The sequence below is a fragment of the Prionailurus viverrinus genome, chromosome D2 (assembly GCF_022837055.1).
Source record: "Prionailurus viverrinus isolate Anna chromosome D2, UM_Priviv_1.0, whole genome shotgun sequence".
Lineage (NCBI taxonomy): Eukaryota > Metazoa > Chordata > Mammalia > Carnivora > Felidae > Prionailurus > Prionailurus viverrinus.
The window spans coordinates 82,139,136-82,165,420 of NC_062571.1; the positions used below are offsets into that span (position 1 = coordinate 82,139,136).

Genomic DNA, 26,285 nt, shown 5'->3' on the forward strand with positions numbered 1-26,285 from the left:
TGGTCCAGAGGGGCTGCCCCACCCCCTTGCTCCAGGATGGGCTAGAGGACTAATTCTCGGCAATGGAACGTGAACAGAGGTGAAGTGATGCGGAATGCTTCCAGCTGAAGGTAAAGGGACTGTGGTTCTTCAGGTCCTTTCGTTCCCCTCGGTCAGCTGAGCTCAGGGTATTGCAATGTCCTAGGAGGGGGCGTCTGGTCCTGACTCCCTGCTAGGAGGGAAGCCACCGGAAGCTTAGAGCCTCGGAGTGTCATCTGGGTGGGAAACCCACCTCTGTTATGATAAGCCACTGAAAATTAGGGGCTTGTTTCCTACAGCAGTTCGTGTTGCCCAACACACATAGAGTAGCTCACTCTTTCTTCAGATGCATTTTCTCATATCTTGAGGCAGCGATGGTTATGAGGGGCAAGGATGCCAGAAACTCAGAAGGTTCGGCTATTTAGTGAGGAAGTAGGGCCTGTTGACCGGCAAGCCTGAACACCCTCTTTCCATGTGGACGTTTATGGGGTGACATTATTACCGGATTCTAATCAACTGGCCAAGCCAATGCAAGCTGGATGTATCCCTAAAGATGTCAGACCAGCCACCATTCAATATAATTTGGCAAATTTTGAGATCAGGATCATTTCCTGCTAATAAACTGGTAACACTGTCTTATCCCCCCCTAATGTGTTTTATCCATCTCGGGTGATTAACTCTGGAGTAGAATTCGAATCTACAAATAAATGAGTAAGCGCAGGTCTTGCATTGGATGGAGAGGTAATAATAATAAAGCAAGGCTTACTTTTAGTGCTGTCACAAAGTCCCTTTCGAAATCTTTAGAACCTCCCTCGGCAGACAGATTACTCTTGATATCAAAATGATGCCGAATAGCTTCAAGTGATGATCACCTGAAAATTCTAATTTTATCCATTTAGAAGTGCTTTGTGTTGACAATGGTATGTTGTGCAGGGAATCGAGAGCTGTTCCCTTTGCAACGGAATACGTTTCATCAAGGCAAAGGATCAGACCTCCTTCCGTGTTGACAGTCCTAGGACACTTACGTAGCTCAGGGCCTGATCCAGACACTAAACCTTGTTCTCATGTGCTATGCAGCCAGGTGTTGTGATGAACTCTCATCAGTGCATTCTGGAAAGGAACGGATTTCTAGAATGTTTTCACAGTTAACTAGAAAAGACAGTAGGGTCACCGGTGAAGCTCAGGAAGGGTTGAGAGCAAGAACAACACTAGTTGAGAGAAGATCAGCGAACCACCCTGTTTCACAAATGGGTGGAGAACGTCCACCAGTGTTCGGAGGCTAAAGGCTTAGGGGCCGAGGCCAACCCCAGACCCTCCCGTCTCACTGTCTTGCAAAATGTCAGATGCATATTGGGCTTTGGAGAGATGAGACTAAAGAAGAGGGATAGACAGTAAGAAGATGGATGGGATTAGTGTAAGTCCAGGACTTAAACTTCAGAACGTTTGGGAGAGGAGAATAGATCCTTGTTGGCACAAATGCGTTTGTGTGTCTCCTAGATGCTCTCAGAAGTAGAGTTACCTGCATGATGGTAAGTTTCTATTTCTCTTAGAAATGGTGGGGGGAGGCAGTGAACAAAGCATTGAAAAATCCTGATTATCATGGAGCTTCCATTCCAGCCAGGCAGGTGGGTAATGCAAAAGGTAAGGGGGCCAATGAAGTGTGCTAGAAAGGGATGTTAAAGAGAAAAATTAAACAGGCAAGGAGGAGAGGGTGTGTGTGGGAAGAACTGAACTTTTAGGAAGGGTGGTAGAGAAAGACATCACTGGGTGTGTGGGGGGGTGGCATTTGAAGCTCTCATCTGAAGGAGGTGAGGGACCACACTGTGGGTGCATCTGGAGGAGGAACATTCCAGGCAGAGGGAAGAGCTGCTTCAAAGATAGATGGAGAGACAGGACTGGTCTAGAGGAACGTGCTAAATAGAAGACCTCTCGGCCACCCAAATTCATGCTGATGCTAAGCAGACTACCAAGGAGTATCATTAAATGGCGGGGAGCTTTGCTCTGCACGGACCAGACTGATAATGGCTGAAGGTATTTTTCATAAGAACTCTAAACTCTTATTATTTCCCCCCTTTTCAGGAAACTATTTTTGAATGACAAGCAAAGGTATGCTCATCATCTCCCTTCTGCTGAGGTCCTGTCAGTTGTAAGAATGAGAATATTTAAAAATTATATCTAGGGGCGCCTGGGTGACTCAGTCCCAAGGTTGGGCGTCCGGCTTCGGCACAGGTCACGATCTCCCAGTTGGTGGGTTCAAGCCTCGCGTTGGGCTCTGTGCTGACAGCTCAGAGCCTGGAGCCTCCTTTGGATTGTGTCTCCTTCGCTCTCTGCCCTTCCCCCACTCATACTCTGTCTCTCTCAAAAATAAACAAACATGAAAAATTTTAAAAAAATCGTATCTAACCCAATGGCCCTTCCCCCAATAAACAGAATTTAGTGATGGTAAAGGATTTTAAATCGCAAAAGGGAATTTGATGGCACCAAATATTAGACTCTCCTAATTACAATACAATCCTGATCTATGCATATTTGAAAACGTTTGACGTCCCGAGAACCACTGGTTGCCTAGCGAACCACTGATGTCTTGCTTTAAGAGCCAAAGAAATATATGCCAGTGAACCATGAACAACGTACGGAGTCTACTCCCCAGGACAACATCAAGAATCCATGGGCGGGATCGATCAGCACGGCGATTATTAAGATTGCTGTTTCCTCAATGGAGTCACACGTAAAAGAGGGTCACCAGAAAGTGAGTGTCACCCTCCTTTCTAACTTTGAAGGAGGTTAGGATGACAGAATTAAACCTTTTGTGTAGTGTGGTCACTACTCTTTCCCTTGTCACCCATGTACTTACTTAGGCAAGAAGCAACTTTCAAGCGTCTATTATATTCGAAGCTCTGAGGAGGATCCCAAGATGATTCAAATATGTCTTCCCACTGTTGCCTCATCCGACCTTTGCCCAAGGGACTACCAGACACGCCCATGCCCCACACTGCCTCTCCACCCATAGAAATAAAATATGGACACGTTTACGTATGCATAAAATATACCATGCATACTCATCCATATAAATAATGTAGAAATTATATAAAAATATAAATGATATTTAATTATAACGTATATATTTAGTTGACATATACAGATACATATTTAAAAAATAACTATGTATTGAGAACTAGCTAGGTGGTATGGTGGGTGCTTTCTCACAGTACTATTTTTTTTTAATGCTTTTTTGCTTTTAAATTTAAATGTATACAATGGAATATTACTCAGCGATGAAAAAGAATGAAATCTTGCCATTTGCAACAACGTGGATGGAACTAGAGGGTCTTACGCTAGTTGATTTAAGTCAGTCTGAGAAAGATAAGTACCATATGATTTGTGGAATTTGAGAAACTCAACAGATGAACATAGGGGAAGGGAAGGAAAAAGAAGATAGGAACAGAGGGAGTCAAACCATAAGAGACTCTTAAATACAGAGAATAAACTGAAGGCTGCTGGGGGCGGTGAAGGGGGATGGGTTAAATGGGTGATGGGCATGAGGGAGGGCACTTTTCAGGATGAGCACTTGGTGTCATACACAAGAGATGACACCCTGGGTTCCACTCCTGAAGCCAAGACTACACTGTATGTTAACGAACTTGAATTTAAATTAAAAAAAAATTCAAAGCAGTCTAGAGAGACAGGTATCGCTATGCTCATTGTGCAAACAAGACGAAGGATTGGACTGAGAGTGTACAGTTAGGGGGTGGCAGATGCTAGATTTGATTCCAAGTTCAGTCATTTAAAAACCCCATTTTCGTCATTACTGATGTCAGTTCAGCGTGGCACTACCTGTAGTGAATGGCCAGAACGTGGGCAGTGATCAAGAAACCCTTGATGCACGGATGTAAACACGGAGGACAAATCCCCCCACCCAACACATGCCTGGATGAGTGGTCCTCCGAGTGTGGCCCCTGCATTAGAATCACTTTGCAACTTACCAGAAATGCAAATGCCCAGGCCCCACCCAGACCTACGGAGTCAGAAAACCTCAGGGGTAGGGCCCAGTAATCTGTGTTTTCACAAGCCCTCCAGGTGACTTTTTACACCAAACTCCACACCCGAAAAACAAATGATCCAGGGAAGATATGGGCAGAAAACACGAATAGACGCTTCTCTAAAGAAGATATCCAGATGGCCAACAGGCACATGAAAAGATGTTCAACGTCGCTCTTCATCAGGGAAATACAAATCGAAACCACACTGAGATACCACCTCACGCCGGTCAGAGTGGCTAAAATGAACACATCAGGAGACTATAGATGCTGGAGAGGATGTGGAGAAACGGGAACCCTCTTGCACTGTTGGTGGGAATGCACACTGGTGCAGCCGCTCTGGAAAACAGTGTGGAGGTTCCTCAAAAAATTAAAAATAGATCTACCCTCTGACCCAGCAACAACACTGCTAGGAATCTACCCAAGGGATACAGGAGTGCTGATGCAGAGGGGAACTTGTACCCCAATGTTTATAGCAGCACTTTCAACAATAGCAAAATTATGGAAAGAGCCTAAATGTCCATCAACTGATAAATAGATAAAGAAGCTGTGGTTTATGTATACAATGGAATACTACTCGGCAATGAGAAAGAAGGAAATCTGGCCATGTGTAGCAACGTGGAGGGACCTGGAGGGTATTATGCTAAGTGAACTAAGTCAGGCAGAGAAAGACAGATATCATGTTTTCACTCCTATGTGGATCTTGAGAAACTTAACAGAAGACCATGGAGGAAGGTGGGGGGGGGGGAATCGTTACAGAGAGGGAGGGAGGCAAACCACAAGAGACTCTTACATACATAGAACAAACTGAGGGTGGATGGGGGTTGGGGGGGGAGAGGGGAAAATGGGTGATGGGCTTTGAGGAGGGCACTTGGATGTTGTGAGGAATGTGGATGTTGTGATCATTGAGGATGAGCGTTGGGTGTTGTATGTAAGCCAATATGACAATAAGTTTTATTAAAAAATAAAAATTAAAAAATAAAAAAATTGGGGTGAAACTCACATCATGTAAAATTCTCCATTTAAAAGTATACAGTGTAGCAGCTTTTAGTACATTCATAATGTTGTGCAGCCCTCACCACAATGGAATTCCAGAACATTCTCCTTACACCCCCCCCCCCCAAATGAACCCCATACCCATTAATTAAGTGGTCACTTCTCGTTCCCTCCTCCTTGCAGGACCTGTCAGCCACTCATCTGCTTTCTGTCTCTTTGGAGTTGCCTGTTCTGGGCATTTCATATAAATGCAGTCATACATTACGTGACCTCTTAGGTCTGGCTTTTTTCACTTAGCATAATGTTTCCAAGGGTCATCTGTGTTCTGACACTACCAAAATTAAGGTTTGGGAACAACTGACCTAGATTTAAAACTCAGATGTTGTAAAGATAATATAGGGACAAACCCACACCTACTCATGTTGAAAAATAAGAAACACAATCTAGGTGCCTCATTGGTCACCTGTCATGCACTGTTTTAAATTAGAAACAGTTCTGTTTGGGGCACCCGTGTGGCTCAGTTGGTTGAGCATCCAACTCTTGATTCCGGCTCAGGTCATGATCCCAGGGTTGTGGGATCGGGTCCCATATCAGGCTCCATGCTGAGCACAGAGCCTGCTTGAGATTCTCTCTCCCTCTGCCCCTCCCCCACTCTTGTATGTACTCTAATAAAAGACATTAAAAAAAGAGAAATGGTTCTGTTTTACCCCGTGGTTCCATTTTCCAAGAAAAGCCCTACGTATAGCATTTTGAAAACGTGATGTTAGGCATGTGCTAAAAATTCCATGAGTATCTGTCTTTAAAAAAAAAATTAAGTTTACTTATTTATTTTGAGAGAGACAGAGCCAGTGCAAGTGGGGGAGGGACAGAGAGAGAAAGGGAGAGAGAGAGAATCCCAAGCAGGCTCCGAGCTGCCAGTGCAGAGCCCGACGTGGGGCTGGAACTCACAAAACCATGAGATCACCATGTCAGCCGAAACCAAGAGTCGGAAACTTAACTGACTGAGCCACCAGGCACCCCTTTATTTTTTTAAGTAGGTTTCATGCCCAGTGCAGGGCTTGAACTCATGACCTGGAGATCAGGACCCAGGCTGAGATCAAGAGTTGGATGCCTAACCGACTGAGCCACCCTGGTGGCCCTATCTGTCTCTAAGAGCCAAACTCAAATCACGAATAAATTTTCAAGTACCTATCAGTGTTATCCCAGAAGGACCAACTACTCGTCATATTATATGCTAATTAAGGTGCCACGGAAGGTTCTGGTTGTGAAAAGTGAGGTTTCCGTCCTGAAGCCAGTTCCTTCCTCTTGCTTCAAACTCCAGTGTATGCCTTCCTTTGGTCTATGCTGTTTCCGTCTCATTTTATGGCTGTATTCCCCGGAAGACTGATGGAAAGAACACTAACTGGGCCATACAGTTGCCCACGACATCAAAGATCTTCTGCAGCCCAGGGTCGGTAGCTTTAAAAGACAAGCCTCTGTTTCTCCCATAGCTTTCAGGAAGTTCACCACAACATGCATTTTAATACATCTTGTACATTATCCCAAAAATGCCAGGCCAGCAGCTAATTGAATTGACATATAGCAATGATAGACTGGGGCAAAGCAATAAAACAGGAGAATGAGACGAGAAGCCCTTCTGCAAGATACCTCCCCTCCGCACGAGCACGCTTCCAAATGATTGTATGTAGGACCCAGAAAAAAAATCGCTGCTTCCCGCTCACGGGCAGATGCCACACCAGGGTGATGGGTCCTGCCCAGACGTGACCTCTTCCATTACATTTCCGCCTTTGCCTCTAATATTTAACAACCAAGGGCGCTTGGGGACAAATTTACCATGCAGAATGCAAGGTCAGAAATAAAACGTGGATGAAACGGACAGCTGGGCGATGCTGGAAAAAAACAAAACACAAAACCCCCTTTTCCAAAGAGGAACGCTTCTCACGGTAAATGCAGCCACGGCTTAATATTTTAGCCGTCACAAAGCTGCCAAGTAAAACATTATTAGGGGTTACTTTTATGTTGACAAATCTGTAGTCAGAAAATTCTTTGCTTGCAGAAGTCTATTGTGAGATTCAGTGCTATATTCTTGGGGTGAACCATACTAAGCCAATTTATCAGTCTTGACAGAAGTCGGGAGTTATCTGCCTTGCAAAAGCTCTCTGGGTATTATCTGGGGACAAAGGCCTTTCTTGTGGGAAAGGAGGCAGCCAGGGAAAGCAGGTGTAACCAGGCTGGATTCACGGGGACCACAAGTCACCACGCACCGGGTTTCCTGAGATGCTGTTGCCTCATTAATAAATGTGTGCCGGGTTCCCAGCTCCGCACTCTGGGGGTGACATCAGTCTGTGGTGCTGCCTGCAGGAACGACACTGAAGTGACCCGGGAAAAAGCAGGGGGAAATGGCCTGGGCAGCCGCTGAGAACACCTTGGAGTGGACATATCGGTGTGACAGAAAACAGCCAACGTCGCTGGAAACCAGGATGGATGGGAAGCCATCCAGATTTCTCTGTTTAAATCGATTGGAAAAGAAAAAAACCCCAACGAACAACAAACAGGAGCCTCGCTTCTCCCACAGCTGATAAATGATTAAGGCATAGCTGGTTTTGGAAAATATGTTGTCGACTTTCTGCTTCCCACCGATTTCTCTTTGCAGGTGACAGATTCCCCAGGCCGGCGGGGTGGGGGGTGGGTGAGCTCTTTACCTGGGCGCGTTGCACAGAGCAGGTGGAGAAGAATCGAACGGGGAAGCTGGAATCTGAGCACCCCGTCTATCAAAACTAAAGCCAAGATTTAAAACTAAGCCTCAGTGGTCACATCTACAGATCGGGGTGACAACAACGGCCTCACACTCCACGGGTCAGGATCAGTGAGCTTGTAACAAAAATGGGGAAGTCGCGAGTTAGCATCAAAGCATCGTGGGATGCTCGTTGCCGGTATTCCCAGAAACAAGCTGTGTATTTCTTTCTAAGAGCTGTGTCTTAGTGCCTTGAAATTACTGACTGTCAGTGCCTCGTACGTTCGAGGACTTAGAAGCATTGTCCACAGGGTGCAGAATTCATCATCGATTGGGGCCCGAACGTAGCAATCGTTAAACTGTGAAACCACAAGTACACGGAAGCTGGAGAGGAAAACGATTCAGGAGGCCCGGGAGGATCAGGCAGTTAAGTACAAGGCCTCATTTTGATACATACATGGTGTGAAAGGAGCAGAAAGATGCGCGTCAGGAATGCAAGGGCGGGGCCTCCTGTAGCTCAACCAGAACTTAGGAGCGAAAACAACTAACACAAACAAAAAAGGCATCTGGACGACTCTTACCTGCCACGCGGTCATGGTTGTGATCAGTTCCTGGAAGCTTGTTCCAAGTCTCTCCCAAAGCGCACATCCCGTGAGCACATTCTACGTACCTGTCCAACCTTGGACTCCACAGCCGAGGCCAGGCCCCGAGCTCAGGGTGGAAGAGGACCCCAAACAGAGCCGACCTGGCCTCGGTTCTCTGAGAACGCGATCGAATGGCTCATTCTCCCCATGAATTCCACAACGAGCCCGATGACCTTCTTTCAAAAACAACGCCTTGGGGCACCTGGGTGGCTCAGTCGGTTAGGCCTCCGACTTCAGCTCAGGTCATGATCTCACGGTTCGTGAGTTCGAGCCCCGTGTCGGGCTCTGTGCTGACAGCCAGGAACCTGGAGCCTGTTTCAGATTCTGTGTCTCCCTCTCTCTCTCTCTCTCTCTCTCTCTCTCTGACCCTCCCCCGTTCATGCTCTGGCTCTCTGTGTCTCAAAAATAAACGTTAAAAAAAATTATAAAAAAAACCCCAAAAACCAACAACAACGCCTCAAATTCACCCAGTTCAGAGCTGACGTTCCGTGTTCCTAGTCCCTCCAGGAGCACAAACCCCACACGATCGCCGTCTTCTCTTACCTCCTTGAGCATGAGGCCCATTTACGGCGAGAGAGGATGCCCGAGGTCACCTTGGGGATGGACTTTACTCGGTCAAGTTTCAAAGCCCAAATCCTAGGGCCATCTTTAAACAAACCTTTAGGTTTTCCACAGTTATGCCCAGGAATGAAAACTTTCGATCACCACGCGCAGAACTCAGGGGTGGGGAGGAGGGGGTGCTGTTGGGACCGGCCTGGTCCCCAGCAGCCTGGCAGGACGGAGGAACAGCTCAAGGAGGCCCATTTCGGAGGCTTGGGCTCCATTTTGCCTTGCATGTCGGCGATAATGAGCATAATTATTCACAGCGGTTACCACTGGTGGGTGAGTCCCTGCTGTGGGCCGGGCGCTCGGTGGGCACTCTCACTCACCCAGCCCCCCCCCCCCGCCCCCCGTGGGTCAGAGGACATCATCTCTATTGTGCAGATGAGGAAACGGAGGCTCAGAGAGGTTCGGTACCACGTCATAGTCGTTTCACGTGTGGAAACACTGCTCTCTGACCTGAAGTCCCACGTTCAGTGCAACCACGGTGCCTCCACGACAGTCACGAGGCCTTGAGAAGCGGCTTCCGGGAGGCACCCCCTGGGGAAGGGCCGCAGGGCAGTCTCAGGCTTGACCCGAGTCAAGGACGGGTGGCTGGAGTCAGGTGGAGGCAGAAGCCAACCCGGCCACACGGCACGCACGTTACTCCAAGGAGACCCTCCCGGCCCCTCCCCGAACATCTCCGGTGAGACGGGAAACAAAGGCCAGGTCTGGGGATTTATCCAGCACCTGAGGTCAAGCGAGGGCCAGAAGGCACCCACCTGGGGGAGGTTGTGAGCCTGTTGGGCCCCCAACAAGCTGAGGGCGGAAGACTCCTCGGGGCGGTCGGGCGGTGGGGGGGACCGAAGGAAGCCCGAGTCTGCATTCTGCCCACCCGCGCGTGCACGGGGCGTGACACCAGGAGCACTGGCTCGCGCAGCTTAGCAGGACCCGGGGCGACCGAAAGGAGTTCCTCCCGTCAACTCCGGGAACGGAAGGCGACCCGGCCTTGGGCCCCAGCGCTGACCCAGCGGGCCCCCCAGATGGGCTGCAGAAGGCAAAGGAAAGCGCCAGGCCAGGCCCAACTTGATCAAAACCGTCCTTAGTAGGGCAGTTCCAGCGTTAATAGCAAACACCTGGGATTCAGAAGGACGCCATCTGCGGCCCATTATAATTCATGTTGCTACATGTGAACTTTGACCTCTGTCCCTCCTCCCTGGAAACCAATTAAAGCCCAAATGTAATTTCCCCGAATTCTCAATAAAGAAAGATGCCCGCTGAGCTCTGGTCAGTTGAGGGGTGCGCGGGAGGTCTCTGGACCTTACCAGAGACGAGACCTTTCGCTCCTGTGCGCAGGCAGCTGTTTCCTCCTGAACCCAGTCCTGGAGGGCCCCGGGGAGCGAGGGCGGGGGGCCCCGGCCCATCAGGGGCCGGGTCTTGGTGGAGCTTCTCAGCTTCCTTATGAGAAAAGGCCTCTGGCTCTGCGTGGGGCTCGCCAGGGACCAGGCTCTGGCAGAGGCAGACAGATCCAGAGGTCAATGAGGGACAGGGTGCGCGTCCAAGATAACTCTGTTCTTTCCCCCGACCCTAGCAGACAGACCTGCGAAGATGATGCCAGTTGCTTCTGCTGACTCTGAGTCTGTAACAGGGAAGACACGTTTCATCAAATGTGATAGAGGAAGGTGGTCACGGCCAGCCACCTCCGAGCCACCCAACCAGGACTGAAGTTTGTACGAGCCCTGGTCTCGCCTCGCTGGGCTCCTTGACACGGGAGTCGCCATCAGGGCAAGCCAGAACTCAAGAGGGGTGAAGGACTGGCCCGTGGATGCCCCCCCCCTCCCCCCCGATTGGGAACCAAAGTCCCCTCCGCTCAGAGACACCTGGGGAGGTGTGAAGGAAGGGGCCAAGAACCGGAAGCTGTGGGCTGACATCTAGAGTCCGGTCCTGACCCGCTATGGGGCCACTAGGCTCCTCAAACTTCAGTTTTTTTCATCTGTAAAATGCAGGCGATTGTATTTGCCCTTTCCTCTCAGGCACAATCAAATGAGAAGGAGATATGAAAGTTCTCTGCAGACTGGAGAGTGGCCCATAAAGTCTACAAGGCATTACTCTCACTACTACTTCCATTCATTCATCATTCATTCATTCATATTTTGAGAGAGAGAGAGAGATAACAAGCCACGGAGAGGGGCAGAGAGAGAGAGAGAGGGAGGACCCCAAGCAGGCTCTGCACAGTCAGCGCAGGGCTGAACGTGGGGCTCGAACTCATGAACTGTGACATCATGACCTGAGCCGAAACCAAGAGTTGGACTCTTAACTGACTGAGCCACCTTATCGTGGAAGGCGTCCCTTACCACTACTTGTAGATTTTATATTTTTGTCCCGTCTCTTCTCACTTCTGCTAAATTAAGCAAAGGCTTTCAGGGGAGACGCTTCAGAAAGGACCCCACTGTTTGAAAGCAAATTGCTCTGGTCACTCTGATCTCCATGGAGCATGTACGAGAAAAGCAATGGACCCAGCCACCGATTTGCCACCCATTTCCCTGGGGGTTCTCAGCTCTCATTCTTTTCAATTTTCTTTTTCTTTTTCATTTTGTTTTTGCTTTTCTACTGATTATATCATATCTATTCTTGAACCTATTATAAATCCACTGTAGAATGATGTGGGATATACAACAAATGAAAACGGCAGTGCTGCGAAGGCTGGTTAGTGTAAGAGACCACAGGCTCAGCCTTCACCCCGGAGGTTTAGCCGTTACACGGAAGGTGGAAAGATGGCCTCACTCTGCATACATCTGATTGTGCTGCAACCACTATTCATCCATCCATCCGTCAGTCCACCTGCCGTTCTCCCTTCCCTCCCTCCCTCCTTCCCTTCTTTCCTTCCTTCCTTCCCATCCTTCTTCCCCTCCCTCCCTTCCTTCCATCATTCCATCCATCCATCCATCCATCCATCCATCCATCAGTCCACCCATTCTTCCTTCCTTCCTTCCTTCCTTCCTTCCTTCCTTCCTTCCTTCCCAGCCTTCTTCCCCTCCCTCCCTTCCTTCCATCATTCCATCCATCCATCCATCCATCCATCCATCCATCCATCCACCAGTCCTTCCTTCCTTCCTTCCTTCCTTCCTTCCTTCCTTCCCAGCCTTCTTCCCCTCCCTCCCTTCCTTCCATCATATCATCCATCCATCCATCCGTCAGTCCACCCACTGTTCTCCCTTCCTTCCCTCCCTCTCTTTTTTCCTTCCTTCCTTCCCATCCTCCTTTCCCTCCCTCCCTTCTATCATTCCACCCATCTATCTGTCCACCCACCATTCTTCCTTCCTTCCTTCTTTCCTTCCTTCCCATCCCTCTTCCCCTCCCTTCCTTCCTTCCATCATCCCATCCATCCATCAGTCCACCCACCTTCCTTTCTTCCTTCCTTCCTTCCTTCCTTCCTTCCTTCCTTCCTTCCTTCCTTCCCATCCATCCACCCACACACCCATCTATCATTCCACTCACCATTATCCATTTATCTACTGACCCATTCTTCTATCCATCCATGCTTTGATTCAAGAAGTATTTACTGCACTTCACTATGTGCCAGGCACTGTTTTAGGTGCTGGGGATGAGGATTTAGCAAGAACAAAACAAAATTTCTGACCTGGTGGAGCTTGAAGTGGGTCCTGCTGGATATTGCTGGGTGGCAGAGAGGCCCAAAATTTACCCTTGACCTCATGTCGTGGCCTCCGTGCCATACGCCCGGGGCAGAGGAGGAAGCCACGTGTGCGTGTGTGTGTGTGTGTGTGTGTGTGTGGTGTGTGGGAGGGGGGAGGGAAGCACTGGCAGAATTTCAGCTGTAATGTTTTCGCACATGTTCTACCACAAATAAAATGCTGGATTAACGAGCAATGACAGGAAATAATTCTCTGCTGTTGTAATATAAGTTGAAGGAAGTTTGTAGAACTAAACGGTTTAAAACTGGGGTGGTTTTCCTGCCTCCCAGAAGTCGTGCAGGGACACTGCTCTCTACTGAGAAGGCTTCAGGCCACAGACGAAACCCAAACACGACTGTGGCCACGTCCATGCGGCAAACACACCGGTAGGACTGAACTGCACAGCTCCCGCACTTGTCCTCAGCCTCGATGCGTGGAGCCCAGCTGCGCGGAGCTCCCTCGAAGCCTGCAGCTGGAAGGAAGCCCAGCACTCTTCTCTGACCACCACCTCAGGATAGACGCCCTTCTCCTCTTCCTGAGGCTTAGCTGCTGCAAAGCAGTGGCATTTTGATTTGAGGTAAGTAACAGGAAAGTGGAAAGGCAGGGGCTTGGGACCTGGGGACTCAGCCTTCTGTCCTAGGGCTTCCAGTTGGGTTGTTTTGAAAATGTAGGCAGTACATTTAACTCTCTGAGCCTCAGCTTTCTTATCCTTTAAAATGTGCAATACTCGACAAATGACACCCAGGTGACTGATGAACGAGGACGGTGGAATCCAATCCTTGAGGGTCAAAGTCAAGTTCTCCCATGTGCATTTCCCCCGAATGGGATATTTAAGGAGCAGTGGCCATGCTGACCCATCTCCCCAGCTTGACCTCTCTGTTTTGTGCCCAGCTTAAGAGAGGAGGGTGATTCTACTGGGCTCTTGGGCAGGGACTCTGAGTATTCCAACTAGGCATGAATTGCAGACAAACGTCTGTATTTTACAGTGAGCGACACCCAATTACACAGAGAGGAACGAGAACGTTCTCCATAGTGATGGGCCCTCTTGAACTCTTTTTGAGAATCTCTCCTGCCAGTTCATTTCCCTCTTATGATAATGTCGGGATGCAGCCAACTAAATTACTCTGGCTGGGTAATTAAACTGGTTCTGGGCAGTAGTGTTTTAATGTTACTAGAGTTCTTCATTTTGTCGCTGTTCCCCCTTTGTCCTCTCCTTGAATAAAAATGTCCATGTATCCCCCTATACTTTGAAGAATGACGTGAAGCCTTTCCCAAATTTTCATTGAGGAAACAATAATCACCTTTAAACGAAGACATAATATGGGGAAATGATTTCCCACAATCCCCTTCTTACAAAATCCCCTTCTGATAAATGTGTTTCATGATCTCAGTTCCTCAGGTTTCGGGGGCGGGGGTGAGTTTTAATTACACAGATCCTGCACTATTCTTCAAGAAAGCAACTTCTATACAGAGTAGAGACTTCCCAAATACATCCAATTTCTATCAGTTCCCACCACATCCCCAATTCTGAGGAATCTTTCACTGAGCAGTTCATTTTACTTCCTTGAAACACATTTTCAGAGAGAAGTCTCCTCAAACAGAAATCCAGTTTCCCAGCAATGTGAGCTAGAAATCCCCGGGGGGAGTCCTCCTGACCTCATTTGGTTCTTTAGGGTTCAGACTGGATTGTATCCCAGAATGTGTTCCCTGCCCACCATCCCTTCCAACTTTTTTTAAAAGAATGTTTATTTATTTTTGAGAGAGACAGAGACAGAGAGACAGAGAGAGAGAGAGAGAGAGAGAGAGCAAGTGAGCATGAGCATGGGAGAGAGGGAGACACAGAATCTGAAGCAGGCTCCAGGCTCTGAGCTGTCAGCACAGAGCCTGACGTGGGGCTTGAATTCATGAACTGCGAGATCATGACCTGAGCCAAAGTCGGATGCTCAACCGACTGAGCCACCCAGGCGCCCCAGTCCCTTCCAACTTCTGCTCCCAGTTCACAATGAATTAGTGTTGTTGGTGGTGGTTTTCTGAAAGTGTGAAATGGTCTTATAGTTATGTTTAGACATGCCTCCTTATTTTGTACAGGCATATGCTTCTAGAAGAGGTGCCACGAAACCCAGGACCTTATAAATAGATCAGATCAGGCACCTCTGCGGTGAGCCTTACGGCACCAAAAACGTCCCCCGTCAGAGTCCTGAGGTTCTGTTATGTAATCAGCAGTCTACTTGCCTGTCACGAGTTCTTAGAAGTCAAGGTTCCTTCTGGGTCTGTGCCCCTACTCTGCTCCCTAGGACCTGGCAGGCACACAGGGGCACAGTAAATCCTAGTTGAGTAAATGAGTGGTTTCGCCATGCTTGGTTGCCTCACCCCATTTCCTGGCAGCGGGCTTGTCCTGAGTCAGAGTCACGGGGGGAGGCCGAACCTGGGTGGAGGCCATCCAGATGTGCTACACGTCCAGACAGCTGTATAGCAAGCAGGTATGCGACGAACGCTTACTGAAGTGAATTAAATGGAATCGAAGGAGCCAATTATACAAACTTTTGAGGACACAGAACGGCAGGGCTTTGTGCTTAAACACGGTTATCTGATCCAGTTGTGGACGTTATTCCCGAACGTCCAACCTCAGCTTAATGCAAATCGTTTACACCGCTGGAGAGCAAGGGGTCATGCTCATTTGAGTTTCTTAGCCTGCAGTCTCCTGGGTGCACACCCTGCGGCTCTCCACTCTCTGCTGGCAGCCGGGGAGCATATCCTTTGCTTCGGAGCCATTTGCCAGTCTGGATTAAACAAAACCCAAAGAGCCCCAAACCTCACCCTTAGCATCGGCATGACAACTCTGCAGTAATTCCTTTTGGATACCCACCCACGGAGTGCGAAAGGGCCCTTCTGTGGCTCTTTGAAGTTGAGTCCTCAAAGGATGCTTGGTGTGAGGAAAGCAAAGCGACATCCTAGAGAGAACAGCATTGTGTACATCACGTATGCAAAGCTGGGAGGCGAGAGTGTGGGGCGCGCAGCCTGGGGTGCTGATGTAAGACGCTTCTCATTGAATCCCTCATGCCTATTAACTACAGCAAAATACACCAGACTTTACACCCTGTCGCGCTCACTTAGGTTCTCCAAGAAGCATGTCCTGCCTTTATAAAAATAGACACAAACCGCTTAATTTGGCAAGCCATAATAGCTTGAATGCTAGTGATCTTAAAAGTGAAGAAATCTCGGGCTGCCTGGGTATCTCAGTCAGCTGAGCGTCTGACTCTTGATTTCATTTTGGTTCATGAGCTCCCGGTTCGCGGGATCGAGCCCCACGTCAGGCTCCGTGCTGACAGCGCAGAGCCTGCTTGGGATTCTCTCTTTCCCACTCCCTCTGCCCTCCCCCTGTGCGCTCTCTCTCAAAATAAATAAATAACCTTAAAAAAAGAAGCGAAGAAATCTTAAAAGGGAAGTCAGGTCATAGTTTAGCTTTGCCTAAAACCCTCCAACGTCTTCTCACTGCCCTGGAGACAAAACCACGTCCCTGTCTGGTGGACTGGGCTTTGCTCGCTCGGCCGCCCCCCACCCCCTTCGTCTCCAGCAGGCACCAGCCCCCCAGGCCCCCAGGCCCCACCCCCATCCGGATCCAGCCCCACGAGCCCCTGGTCTCTGGTCCCCTCCACCCAACTGCACGACCTCCCCCCTCTCTGGGGACTCTCCATCCCTCTCTTCCTTTTGCTTTTTGCTTAACTGTCACCGCCAAGAGAGCTTTGCCCCAAGCCCCCTACCAAAAGGGGGGGCCCCTAGCCCACGCGTTTCCTTTCCACCCTCTTCCTGTGTGTCCTTCAAAGCACTCCTTTTAACTTGTGATTTTTAATTTATTGTTTTTCAAGTCTGTCTTCCCCAAGAGAGTGCAAGCTCCAGGAGGCAAGAAGGGGGGTCTGTCCCGTTCACGGTTGTCACCCTGACATCTGAGCATCAGGGCGTGTGATATCCCGCAGGAGCTGGGTCGGTATGAGCCTCAGACTCAGCTACCTTCCCGCCATGAGAGGCTCTCTGACTCCAACTCTTTTTAACAGAAAACTTCCTGCAAAAAATAAAGGAAGCTCTGAGAGTAGGTTTTGAATGCCAATACTGCTTTGGTTTTTTTTTTTTTTTTTTTGGTCCACTCTGGGAAGTGACGTTTACAACGACGCTAAGTAATCTTTTCCAAAAGTGTTCAAACTCTTCACATTTTTCTTCCTCCCATAAATGTGGCATGCTTTGTCCTCAAACCCTTTCAGACCAAATGCTCCACGGAGCTCATTAATGGATGGACTCAATTGAGTTTAAACTCCCACACGAATCCCCAGAGACTGCTTTTGCCAAAGAGTAATTTCCAAGTCAGGTCTTCACGTTAACTATCCACAGACATAAAACACATGCTCGCACACACGGCCGGCCTTGCAGTAATTAATGGTACAACCTGTACGGAACCCCCCCTCCAACTAGCCTGTAAGATGTGACCCAAGTCGTAACACCCCGTTGTGGCAGGACGGCATGCCAGCGTAGTTTTCCCAGGGCTTTGGGTCCCATTTGTCAATGACGGCAGGCGGCGAATGTTTCGGAGCTGGGATTCTGGAATGCCTCGATAAGGAATAAACACGGTACATCAAGGGTTGTGCTTTTCCCCCTCGAAACCATCCGCGATACTTGGTTCTTTGTGATCCGGGAAGACCTGAGTATCATTAAAGCAGTCACCGATTCGTCTGTGTTCGAGGCTCACCTTCGAGGCTACGACTCAAATAACATTTTTTAACGTTTGCTGCCGGTGCCTGAATCAGTGGTGCAGAGGAAGTCAGGAGGAGGGCTGGTGTTTGGACGTGGGCCGGTTGACAACGAGCCATTCACAGAGAAACCGTGGGCGAGTTGCTGAGGGACCTTTAGTGGGAACAAAAGTGCTTTCCAGCAGCTGAGCACAGGGCTTCTGGAAGAGGCCCTCAACGTCTCGATGGTTCCAACACCCCTGTGAGCTAAACAATAATAGCAGTACTACCACCGTGTATTTGTGGAGTGATTTACAATTTACAAAGACACGTGATCTCATTTAATCCACTCTGCTGCTCTCGAGGGGCCCCTGTGAGGTAAGAGAATGACCACTTTGAGATAATACTGCAGATTAAAAGCAGCCTGGAAGGTCTCCGATGGGTGATGGATGGCTGAGGGTTGCCTGGGCGGCTTGACCTCCCCCTCACCGTGGACTTTTGTGATTAATTCACCCACTTGCTTTAGGAAGTTTCTTTCCATCTGAGAAAATTAAAAACACCACTCTCTGGACAGGAATGTGGGATCATAAATGAGAACCAAATAGAAGAGATTTACGCAAAAGCACAAGCTCAGCAAAAGAGAAAACTGAGAAATTGCTAATAAGATATAAATCAAGTAAAGGCTATTAGCAAACCCCTCGTAAGGGGGGAAAAACCCTTTGAAATGATTTGCTGAGCTCTTAACAATAGCATTTCTACCTATGAATTTCGAGTATCTCCAGGGTCATTTGGCTCCTATCCTTAAACACCGCCATGAAGACTTTCTCAGTTGAAGGGGTTTACACAAAATTATAGGGAGTATCCGAAAGTAGGTCTTGCTGTTTGTGCCTCCGGAATCATATAATTTTTAGAGCTGTAGGGTTTCCCTCCTCTGTGTGTTCCCCAGGACAATAGGCCCAGGGGTCAAAAATATTTGTTGACTATGTGAACAAGTAAGTGGAAGGATGGGTGGAGGTATGGATGAGATGATGAAAAGATGGAGAGATGGATGAATATGGATGGATGGATGGATGGATGGAAGGAAGGAAGGAAGGAAGGAAAAAGACTAGCTCACTCATTTTCCTGATGAAGAATGGGAAGACAGAGGGGTTACCCATTTGCCTGTATTACCCAGAACAATTGGTATCAGAACAGGGGCTACTCGGTCTCTTCAATCTCAGTCCAGGGTTCCCAGTCTAGATTTTCCTCTCTTCCGTCTGCCAAGTTTATCAAGAGTTGTAAAACATACACAATATTAGTCACTGGAAACCACTTGTGGGGGGAATAGAGGCTAATGTTTGGTGCCTATTTGATCATCAGGGAAATTAAGGAAACAGAGAATGTTCTGTAGCCACTTGGAGTTCATCAGGAATGAGAAGGCCTGTATGTTAATTTCCTACCAGCTTCCTTGTCTGAGATTCACGCAGCAAGCTGGCCAGCAATGCTGGGGTCTGTCTGGCCAGTATTCCACGGGAAAAAGGAGATTCCTACAGGCCCCTGGCCCAACCTCACATCCTAAGAAGGAATTCTTTGCCCCAAATGCCCAGCAGATAGTTATCTTGCCTCTGCCTGGACTGTTTACATGACAAGAGTCCTACACACTTTCTCAGAGAAGCCTGTGTCCCTCTTGGGGAGCTCCCTTGTTAGTATCTAGGGTTTTGCAATATTTCATTTCCTGTTGCTGTTGGCCTAAGGTACTAGCACTTTGGGCTCAGGTTCTTGGCTTCTGTTATCACAGACTCCGAGCAAGTTCCTCTACAAGGTCTTGGTGACTCCCTTGAATCATGCTGAAGACAGAACCAGAGGCAAAAAGCATGCATCCCCGAAGGCTCCGTGCTAATGGCGGTGAAGAGAAGCAGTAACTTGCTAATAAGGTGACAAGGAGATGCCTCACGAATACTTCTCACGCAGGGACGATGTGCAGCGCCGCCCAGTCTTTGTTTCGGGGGGGAATGTGATGCCCTAGGAGCCAGCTGAGGAGCCCCCAAAGCTGCTGCTTGCCAAAGCATAACTGCATTTTGTAACAATCCATCCCTCTCCTGGGGCCTTTATGCCTCTGGCAGGTGTCCCCCCCTCACGCCAGGCCTCCCCTCCCCGCCCCCGTGCTATCGATGTATTTCAGAGACGTCATTGGGCCAACCCTGAGGGAAGAAACACTCCCCAACTAGCACGTTCTGAAGGACATGTGACCATCTAACCTCGACCCCTTTGCCCAGCGAGTTCCCAGGCCCTAGGATGGCCGGGGCACTGGAGCTGTGGGCTCAAATAGAAAACATGTGCTCAGATTGTAGGATAATGTCTCAATTTCTAAACAAAGACAGTGTCTACCCCTCCCCCACCCCCGCCACTTCTCAGAGAAGTCTATCCTTATGCCATGTGGCATTGCCATCTGGTTGCCTATGACCTTCTCAGAGGAGTGCAGTTCACTCTTGCTACTTAGGAAGGGACTTCTTTCTGGAAGTTTCCATGGGTGCTCTTGCCAGGAAACCAGGGAGATTTTCGCTCAGCAGTTTCCCAATATGCACTTCCACGTCAGGCCCAGCTCTACAAGTAGAGAAATGTCGGTACTTGCCCGGTCGAAGGGTTCATGATACAGCCTCCTTTGTCAGCAGCCACACTGCAGCCACAGCCTCTTTCCAGAGTGTCATGGTTCATCCCGAAATTGTGGCCCAGCTCATGTGCCAGGGTCACAGCTGCGCCAAGGGGGCTGTCTGAATGGTCCTCAAAGCAAACACAAGAACACAATGTATAGTTCACATCTCCTTGGCCTTTTCCCCAGCCCCTGTCTACTTCTCTCCCCTGCCATTGACCACTTGACTGAATTATGTCAACACTTGACTGAATCCAATCCCCTAAAAGGAACAAATATAGAGCCCCATTATTTAGTTCAAACTTAAAAAACAATCTGACCTATTTTATTTTTTTTTTATTTTTTATTTTTTTCTGAAATTTATTGACAAATTGGTTTCCATACAACACCCAGTGCTCATCCCAAAAGGTGCCCTCCTCAATACCCATCACCCACCCTCTCCTCCCTCCCACCCCCCATCAACCCTCAGTTTGTTCTCAGTTTTTAACAGTCTCTTATGCTTTGGCTCTCTCCCTTTCTAACCTCTTTTTTTTTTTTTTTTTCCTTCCCCTCCCCCATGGGTTCCTGTTAAGTTTCTCAGGATCCACATAAGAGTGAGACCATATGGTATCTGTCTTTCTCTGTATGGCTTATTTCACTTAGCATCACACTCTCCAGTTCCATCCACGTTGCTACAAAAGGCCATATTTCATTTTTTCTCATTGCCATGTAATATTCCATTGTGTATATAAACCACAATTTCTTTATCCATTCATCAGTTGATGGACATTTAGGCTCTTTCCATAATTTGGCTATTGTTGAGAGTGCTGCTATGAACATTGGGGTACAAGTGGCCCTATGCATCAGTGCTCCTGTATCCCTTGGATAAATTCCTAGCAGTGCTATTGCTGGGTCATAGGGTAGGTCTATTTTTAATTTTCTGAGGAACCTCCACACTGCTTTCCAGAGCGGCTGCACCAATTTGCATTCCCACCAACAGTGCAAGAGGGTTCCCGTTTCTCCACATCCTCTCCAGCATCTATAGTCTCCTGATTTGTTCATTTTGGCCACTCTGACTGGCGTGAGGTGATACCTGAGTGTGGTTTTGATTTGTATTTCCCTGATAAGGAGCGACGCTGAACATCTTTTCGTGTGTCTGTTGGCCATCCGGATGTCTTCTTTAGAGAAGTGTCTATTCATGTTTTCTGCCCATTTCTTCACTGGGTTATTTGTTTTTCGGGTGTGGAGTTTGGTGAGCTCTTTATAGATTTTGGATACTAGCCCTTTGTCCGATATGTCATTTGCAAATATCTTTTCCCATTCCGTTGGTTGCCTTTTAGTTTTGTTGGTTGTTTCCTTTGCTGTGCAGAAGCTTTTTATCTTCATAAGGTCCCAGTAATTCACTTTTGCTTTTAATTCCCTTGCCTTTGGGGATGTGTCGAGTAAGAGATTGCTACGGCTGAGGTCAGAGAGGTCTTTTCCTGCTTTCTCCTCTAAGGTTTTGATGGTTTCCTGTCTCACATTTAGGTCCTTTATCCATTTTGAGTTTATTTTTGTGAATGGTGTGAGAAAGTGGTCTAGTTTCAACCTTCTGCATGTTGCTGTCCAGTTCTCCCAGCACCATTTGTTAAAGAGGCTGTCTTTTTTCCATTGGATGTTCTTTCCTGCTTTGTCAAAGATGAGTTGGCCATACGTTTGTGGGTCTAGTTCTGGGGTTTCTATTCTATTCCATTGGTCTATGTGTCTGTTTTGGTGCCAATACCATGCTGTCTTGATGATGACAGCTTTGTAGTAGAGGCTAAAGTCTGGGATTGTGATGCCTCCTGCTTTGGTCTTCTTCAAAATTCCTTTGGCTATTCGGGGCCTTTTGTGGTTCCATATGAATTTTAGGATTGCTTGTTCTAGTTTCAAGAAGAATGCTGGTGCAATTTTGATTGGGATTGCATTGAATGTGTAGATAGCTTTGGGTAGTATTGACATTTTGACAATATTTATTTTTCCAATCCATGAGCAGGGAATGTCTTTCCATTTCTTTAAATCTTCTTCAATTTCCTTCAGAAGCTTTCTATAGTTTTCAGCATACAGATCCTTTACATCTTTGGTTAGATTTATTCCTAGGTATTTTATGCTTCTTGGTGCAATTGTGAATGGGATCAGTTTCTTTATTTGTCTTTCTGTTGCTTCATTGTTAGTGTATAAGAATGCAACTGATTTCTGTACATTGATTTTGTAGCCTGCAACTTTGCTGAATTCCTGTATCAGTTCTAGCAGACTTTTGGTGGAGTCTATCGGATTTTCCATGTATAATATCATGCCTGACCTATTTTATTAAACCAGTTTGGGGTCCCTTCTGCAGAGGAATGCCTACATCATGGACACATTTAGGACTCCTTATGTCTTTATGTGAAATACTCAAGGCAATCATCTCCATTCTGTTCCCCACAGTCTCTTATAAAACACCTTTCTTTCTTTTGAAAGTTTATGTATCCATTGGGGGGGGGGGTGCTGCAGGAGGGACCAAAAGGGAGGGAGAGAGGAAATCCCAAGCAGTCTCCGCACTGTCAACACAAGCTCCAACTCCGGGCTCGATCCCACGAACCGCGAGATCATGACCCGAGCTGAAGGCGGACGCTTAAGTGACTGAGCCACCCAGGCGCCCTTATACTTTGTGACATTCTAAATAAGACCTGAGCAGGTGTTACTGAGCACACCCCTCCTGTCTACTTGGTAGAGAAGGATACTTGAGGGGCGCCTGGGTGGTTCAGGTGGTTAAGGGTCCGACTTCAGCTCAGGTCACGATCTCGCAGTTTGTGAGTTCGAGCCCCACATCTGGCCCTGCGCTGGCTGTGAGGAGCCTGCTTGGGATTCTTTTTCTCTCCCTCTCTCTCTGCCCCTCCCGTACACTCTGTCTCTCTCAAAATAAATTAACTTAAAAAATTAAAAAAAAAAAAAAAAGAAGGATACTTGGAAAATTCACAAGAATTCACACAAAAAAAGCTAACCACATTGAATAACCTGAAGATTCACTGAATTAAGATGGTAGACCAGGTATGCCTCTTTCTTGCTGGTCTCTTGCAGACTTTGGAAATGGACCAAAGCAGCCTTATTCTCTCACTCTTGCTTCCAGGGGTTCGTTCCACCCTTTGATGGGTTTTGGAAGGTGGTCTCTCCGTCTAGCAAGCATTGTATGGCCACTCCTATCTTAACGGAGTACGTGGTTGGCTTGGCTAAACAGATACTGGAAATTATTGTTACTTACAGTATCATTACTAAATGATTCAACGCTAATTATTAAAATATTGTTCCTTAACTTGAACACACGAAAACTGTTCATTACTAAATGTGATTTGCAGAAATTGGGCCCATCGGTGGTGTTTCTGAAAAGGGCTGCACATCGCAGAGCAAAGAAGGTCCCTTATTCAAATACTGCTTTGTGCCTCCCAGGAAAGAGATAAGGGGTTTTCCAAGAAACTGCCAGGAAACAGTGACACCAAGCTTTGGAGAAAGCATCATTCCTGACACAGATAACCTTTGCAGGGCCCCCTGTAAAGGCGTGCTCCTAAAAGATTATTATAGGTTCTTGCTTATAGCTGAAGCTGCCCCTTTTCAGCCCTGAGTCTAAGAAGAGAGCAGCATATCACGGAACCAAGTAATTCTTAGAATGGATGAAAATTCCTAATAAATTACTTTGTTTAGATTTTACAGTTTCCTGTTGTAGGAAGCTTCACAAGTATGTTTCAGGAAATCAATTCTCAAGAATAACACAGGTTGGCAAAGGGAAAGTCGTCAACCTAGGAATGTGGAGGGCCACATTTCACATGCTCTGGCACAAAATTCAAGGAATTCGTCCTTTAAAAACGATTATTTGATTCTTTTGTATCACCAAATGGCCTGTTTGTTTTCAATTGCCAAATTGTTTTACACTGTCTCACGGATAGGTGATTATGAACAGAACTGTCTCTCAAGGGACCCTGACAAACAGTTTAGGTTTGTAATAAGAAAAAAAAAAAACTTACTTCTTTTTAAATTAATTATTTTTAAAATATATTTTAAAATATTTTTTCAAGTTTATTTATTTATTTTGAAAGAGAGAGTGAAAGAGTGAGCAGGGAAGGGGCAGAGACAGAGGGAGAGAGAATCCCAAGCAGGCTCCGCACCGTCAGCACAGAGCCCGATGCAGGGCTCGATCCCATGAACCGTGAGATCATGACCTGAGCCAAAATCCAGAGTCAGACGCTTAACTGACTGAACCAACCAGGTGCCCCACCTACCTCTTTATTTACGGCATCATCCCCAAACCTAGATTGTTTTAGTTCAGTTAGATACAAAGGCATGGCTTTAAGTTACTGAATTCATGATTTGCTCTATCTTTAAAAAATAGCGAAACAGGAGTGGAACTCATCTTTTCAATCTGATAGGGATTCTTGCTTCTTCGCTACCTGATTTCCTTCCTCTTAGATTTGTGAGTCCTTGAAGCAGGCATAGTCACATGGAACATCCATGAACTTAATTCCAGAGACATAATAGGAGAATGTGAGTCTAGAAGTTTCAGGTCTGGCCAAAACATTGAGCTCATTTATCTCAGGAATTTTATAGAATTAAAGGGGCTGTGGCCTTCCGTCCCACTTGACGCCTCTCTCCTAAGTGGGGCAGACAAAGGATGTGTCTAAGGATGACCTTCATCGCTGCCATGTAGGTCAAACATATTTCCTGTTGATGAACTTTGATCTCGACCTGATTGCCACTGCCGTCCACATATTTGCTTATATCTGCCACGTTCATTTTCATCCATTTGAAAAAAAAAAAAACCAGGCTTTTCTGTATGCTTTTTAAAGGAGGAATCTTGATCAAGCGCTTGTATGGAAACAGAGTAAGGGATGCAAACCTAAGAAGGCCACTTAAATATGATCAGAATGGTTATAAAAATGTTTAAACACCCCAAATGGCAGAGTCTGCTATGCTTATGAGGAATTCAGTTTCAGCTCTAAAAAATATTTATGCCCATTTTAAGTGGCAAAGTCAGGAGCAACTGACCGTGGAGCCATGAAACAGAAAATTATTCCCTCTTAAAATTTTACAGGCTCCTCTGTAAAAATATAGTCAGGATCTGACTTGAAATTAACCTGGCACCAACAAAAAGCAATCTTTCCAGGGACTTCCATGGTGGAGAGCACACACAGGGCTTGTAAGTTCAAAGAAAACCAGAGGGTAGCTTGTACAAGCCAGAAATCCAGAGTGACCACACTTTTCCCAAAGGCCTCTCCGGCTTATATGTTCAGTGCGTGTTTATAGGAATTAGCAACACTTATCAGAGAAGAGACAACATTTGTTATGTATGTTCGCTAAGAAGATTAGGTCGGGCAGTACGGAAGGAAAATAAGAGTCAGCAGAACATTACTCCTTCTGCTCCTTAATACAATGGAGTATTCAGAAAGATTCTGTTTGGAAAAAGAGTGTGGAGGAAACCATGGTTTCTTAGAAGGGCAAGGTTCTGTTCGTTCAACGGAGATGTCAGACTGGTCTCCGAGCATACGCCCTGGCTGAGGGCTGGTGCAAAGGGGCCGCTATATTTTCGGAAGAGGGACAGCACCAGCATGAGGTGAAACCTTTTCTCTAAGTAACGGATGGAGTGGAACAGGAGTCCCCTGTTGGGTAGCATATCACAGCTCTTTCCCTCTTAAATTCGTAAGAAACAAGCCCCAAATACTCTTCCTGTTTTGCTCCCTTGTATAAACGTATAGAGCCCACATATGACAAAAATATCCTTACAAATCAATAAACCTAAGTATCTTCCTTCCAAGATTAATGTTATTATAAAGACAAATTGGACACTGGCTAGGAGGTGGGTCAAGCATGCGCAGTGGTAAACAGTTAAAAACCTCAGACTTTTGGCTGTTGGGCCTTGGACGCAGAACCATCAGAAAACCGTTCTGGTAGTAATGTTTGGTGAGACCACAGTCTGTCTAAGAAACCGAATGAGGAGGGCAACCCCATGTCCTGGCTCATCCCAATGCTGGGAGGCATCCTGGACTGAAATGCTTGGACCCAGACCCCAGCTGAAACTTCTTCTCCAAAAAAGGGGCCGACGGGCTTCCACTGGGTTATTTTTACACACTCACCTCACGTGTGTGTGACTTGGTGTTTTTAATAAAGAGTCCCTGAAACATTATGGGGTAGGGAAGATCATCAACGGAGCTAGAAAATAAGGTGGAATTACATCTAAAGGCCATTTAAGCCAAAGGCCTCCTTTTGCCGAGTC

General features: G+C 47.2%; 1 protein-coding gene across 2 annotated transcripts in view; it reads right to left on the bottom strand.

Moving 5' to 3' along the window:
- Positions 1-26,285, bottom strand: part of ADAM12 (ADAM metallopeptidase domain 12) — a 350,145-nt gene that overhangs the window by 60,800 nt on the left and 263,060 nt on the right. For both annotated transcript variants that reach the window (XM_047824703.1, XM_047824704.1), the window contains one exon: positions 20,030-20,178. In XM_047824703.1, the coding sequence (XP_047680659.1) occupies positions 20,030-20,178 (149 nt within the window). The remainder of the gene's footprint in view (positions 1-20,029; positions 20,179-26,285) is intronic.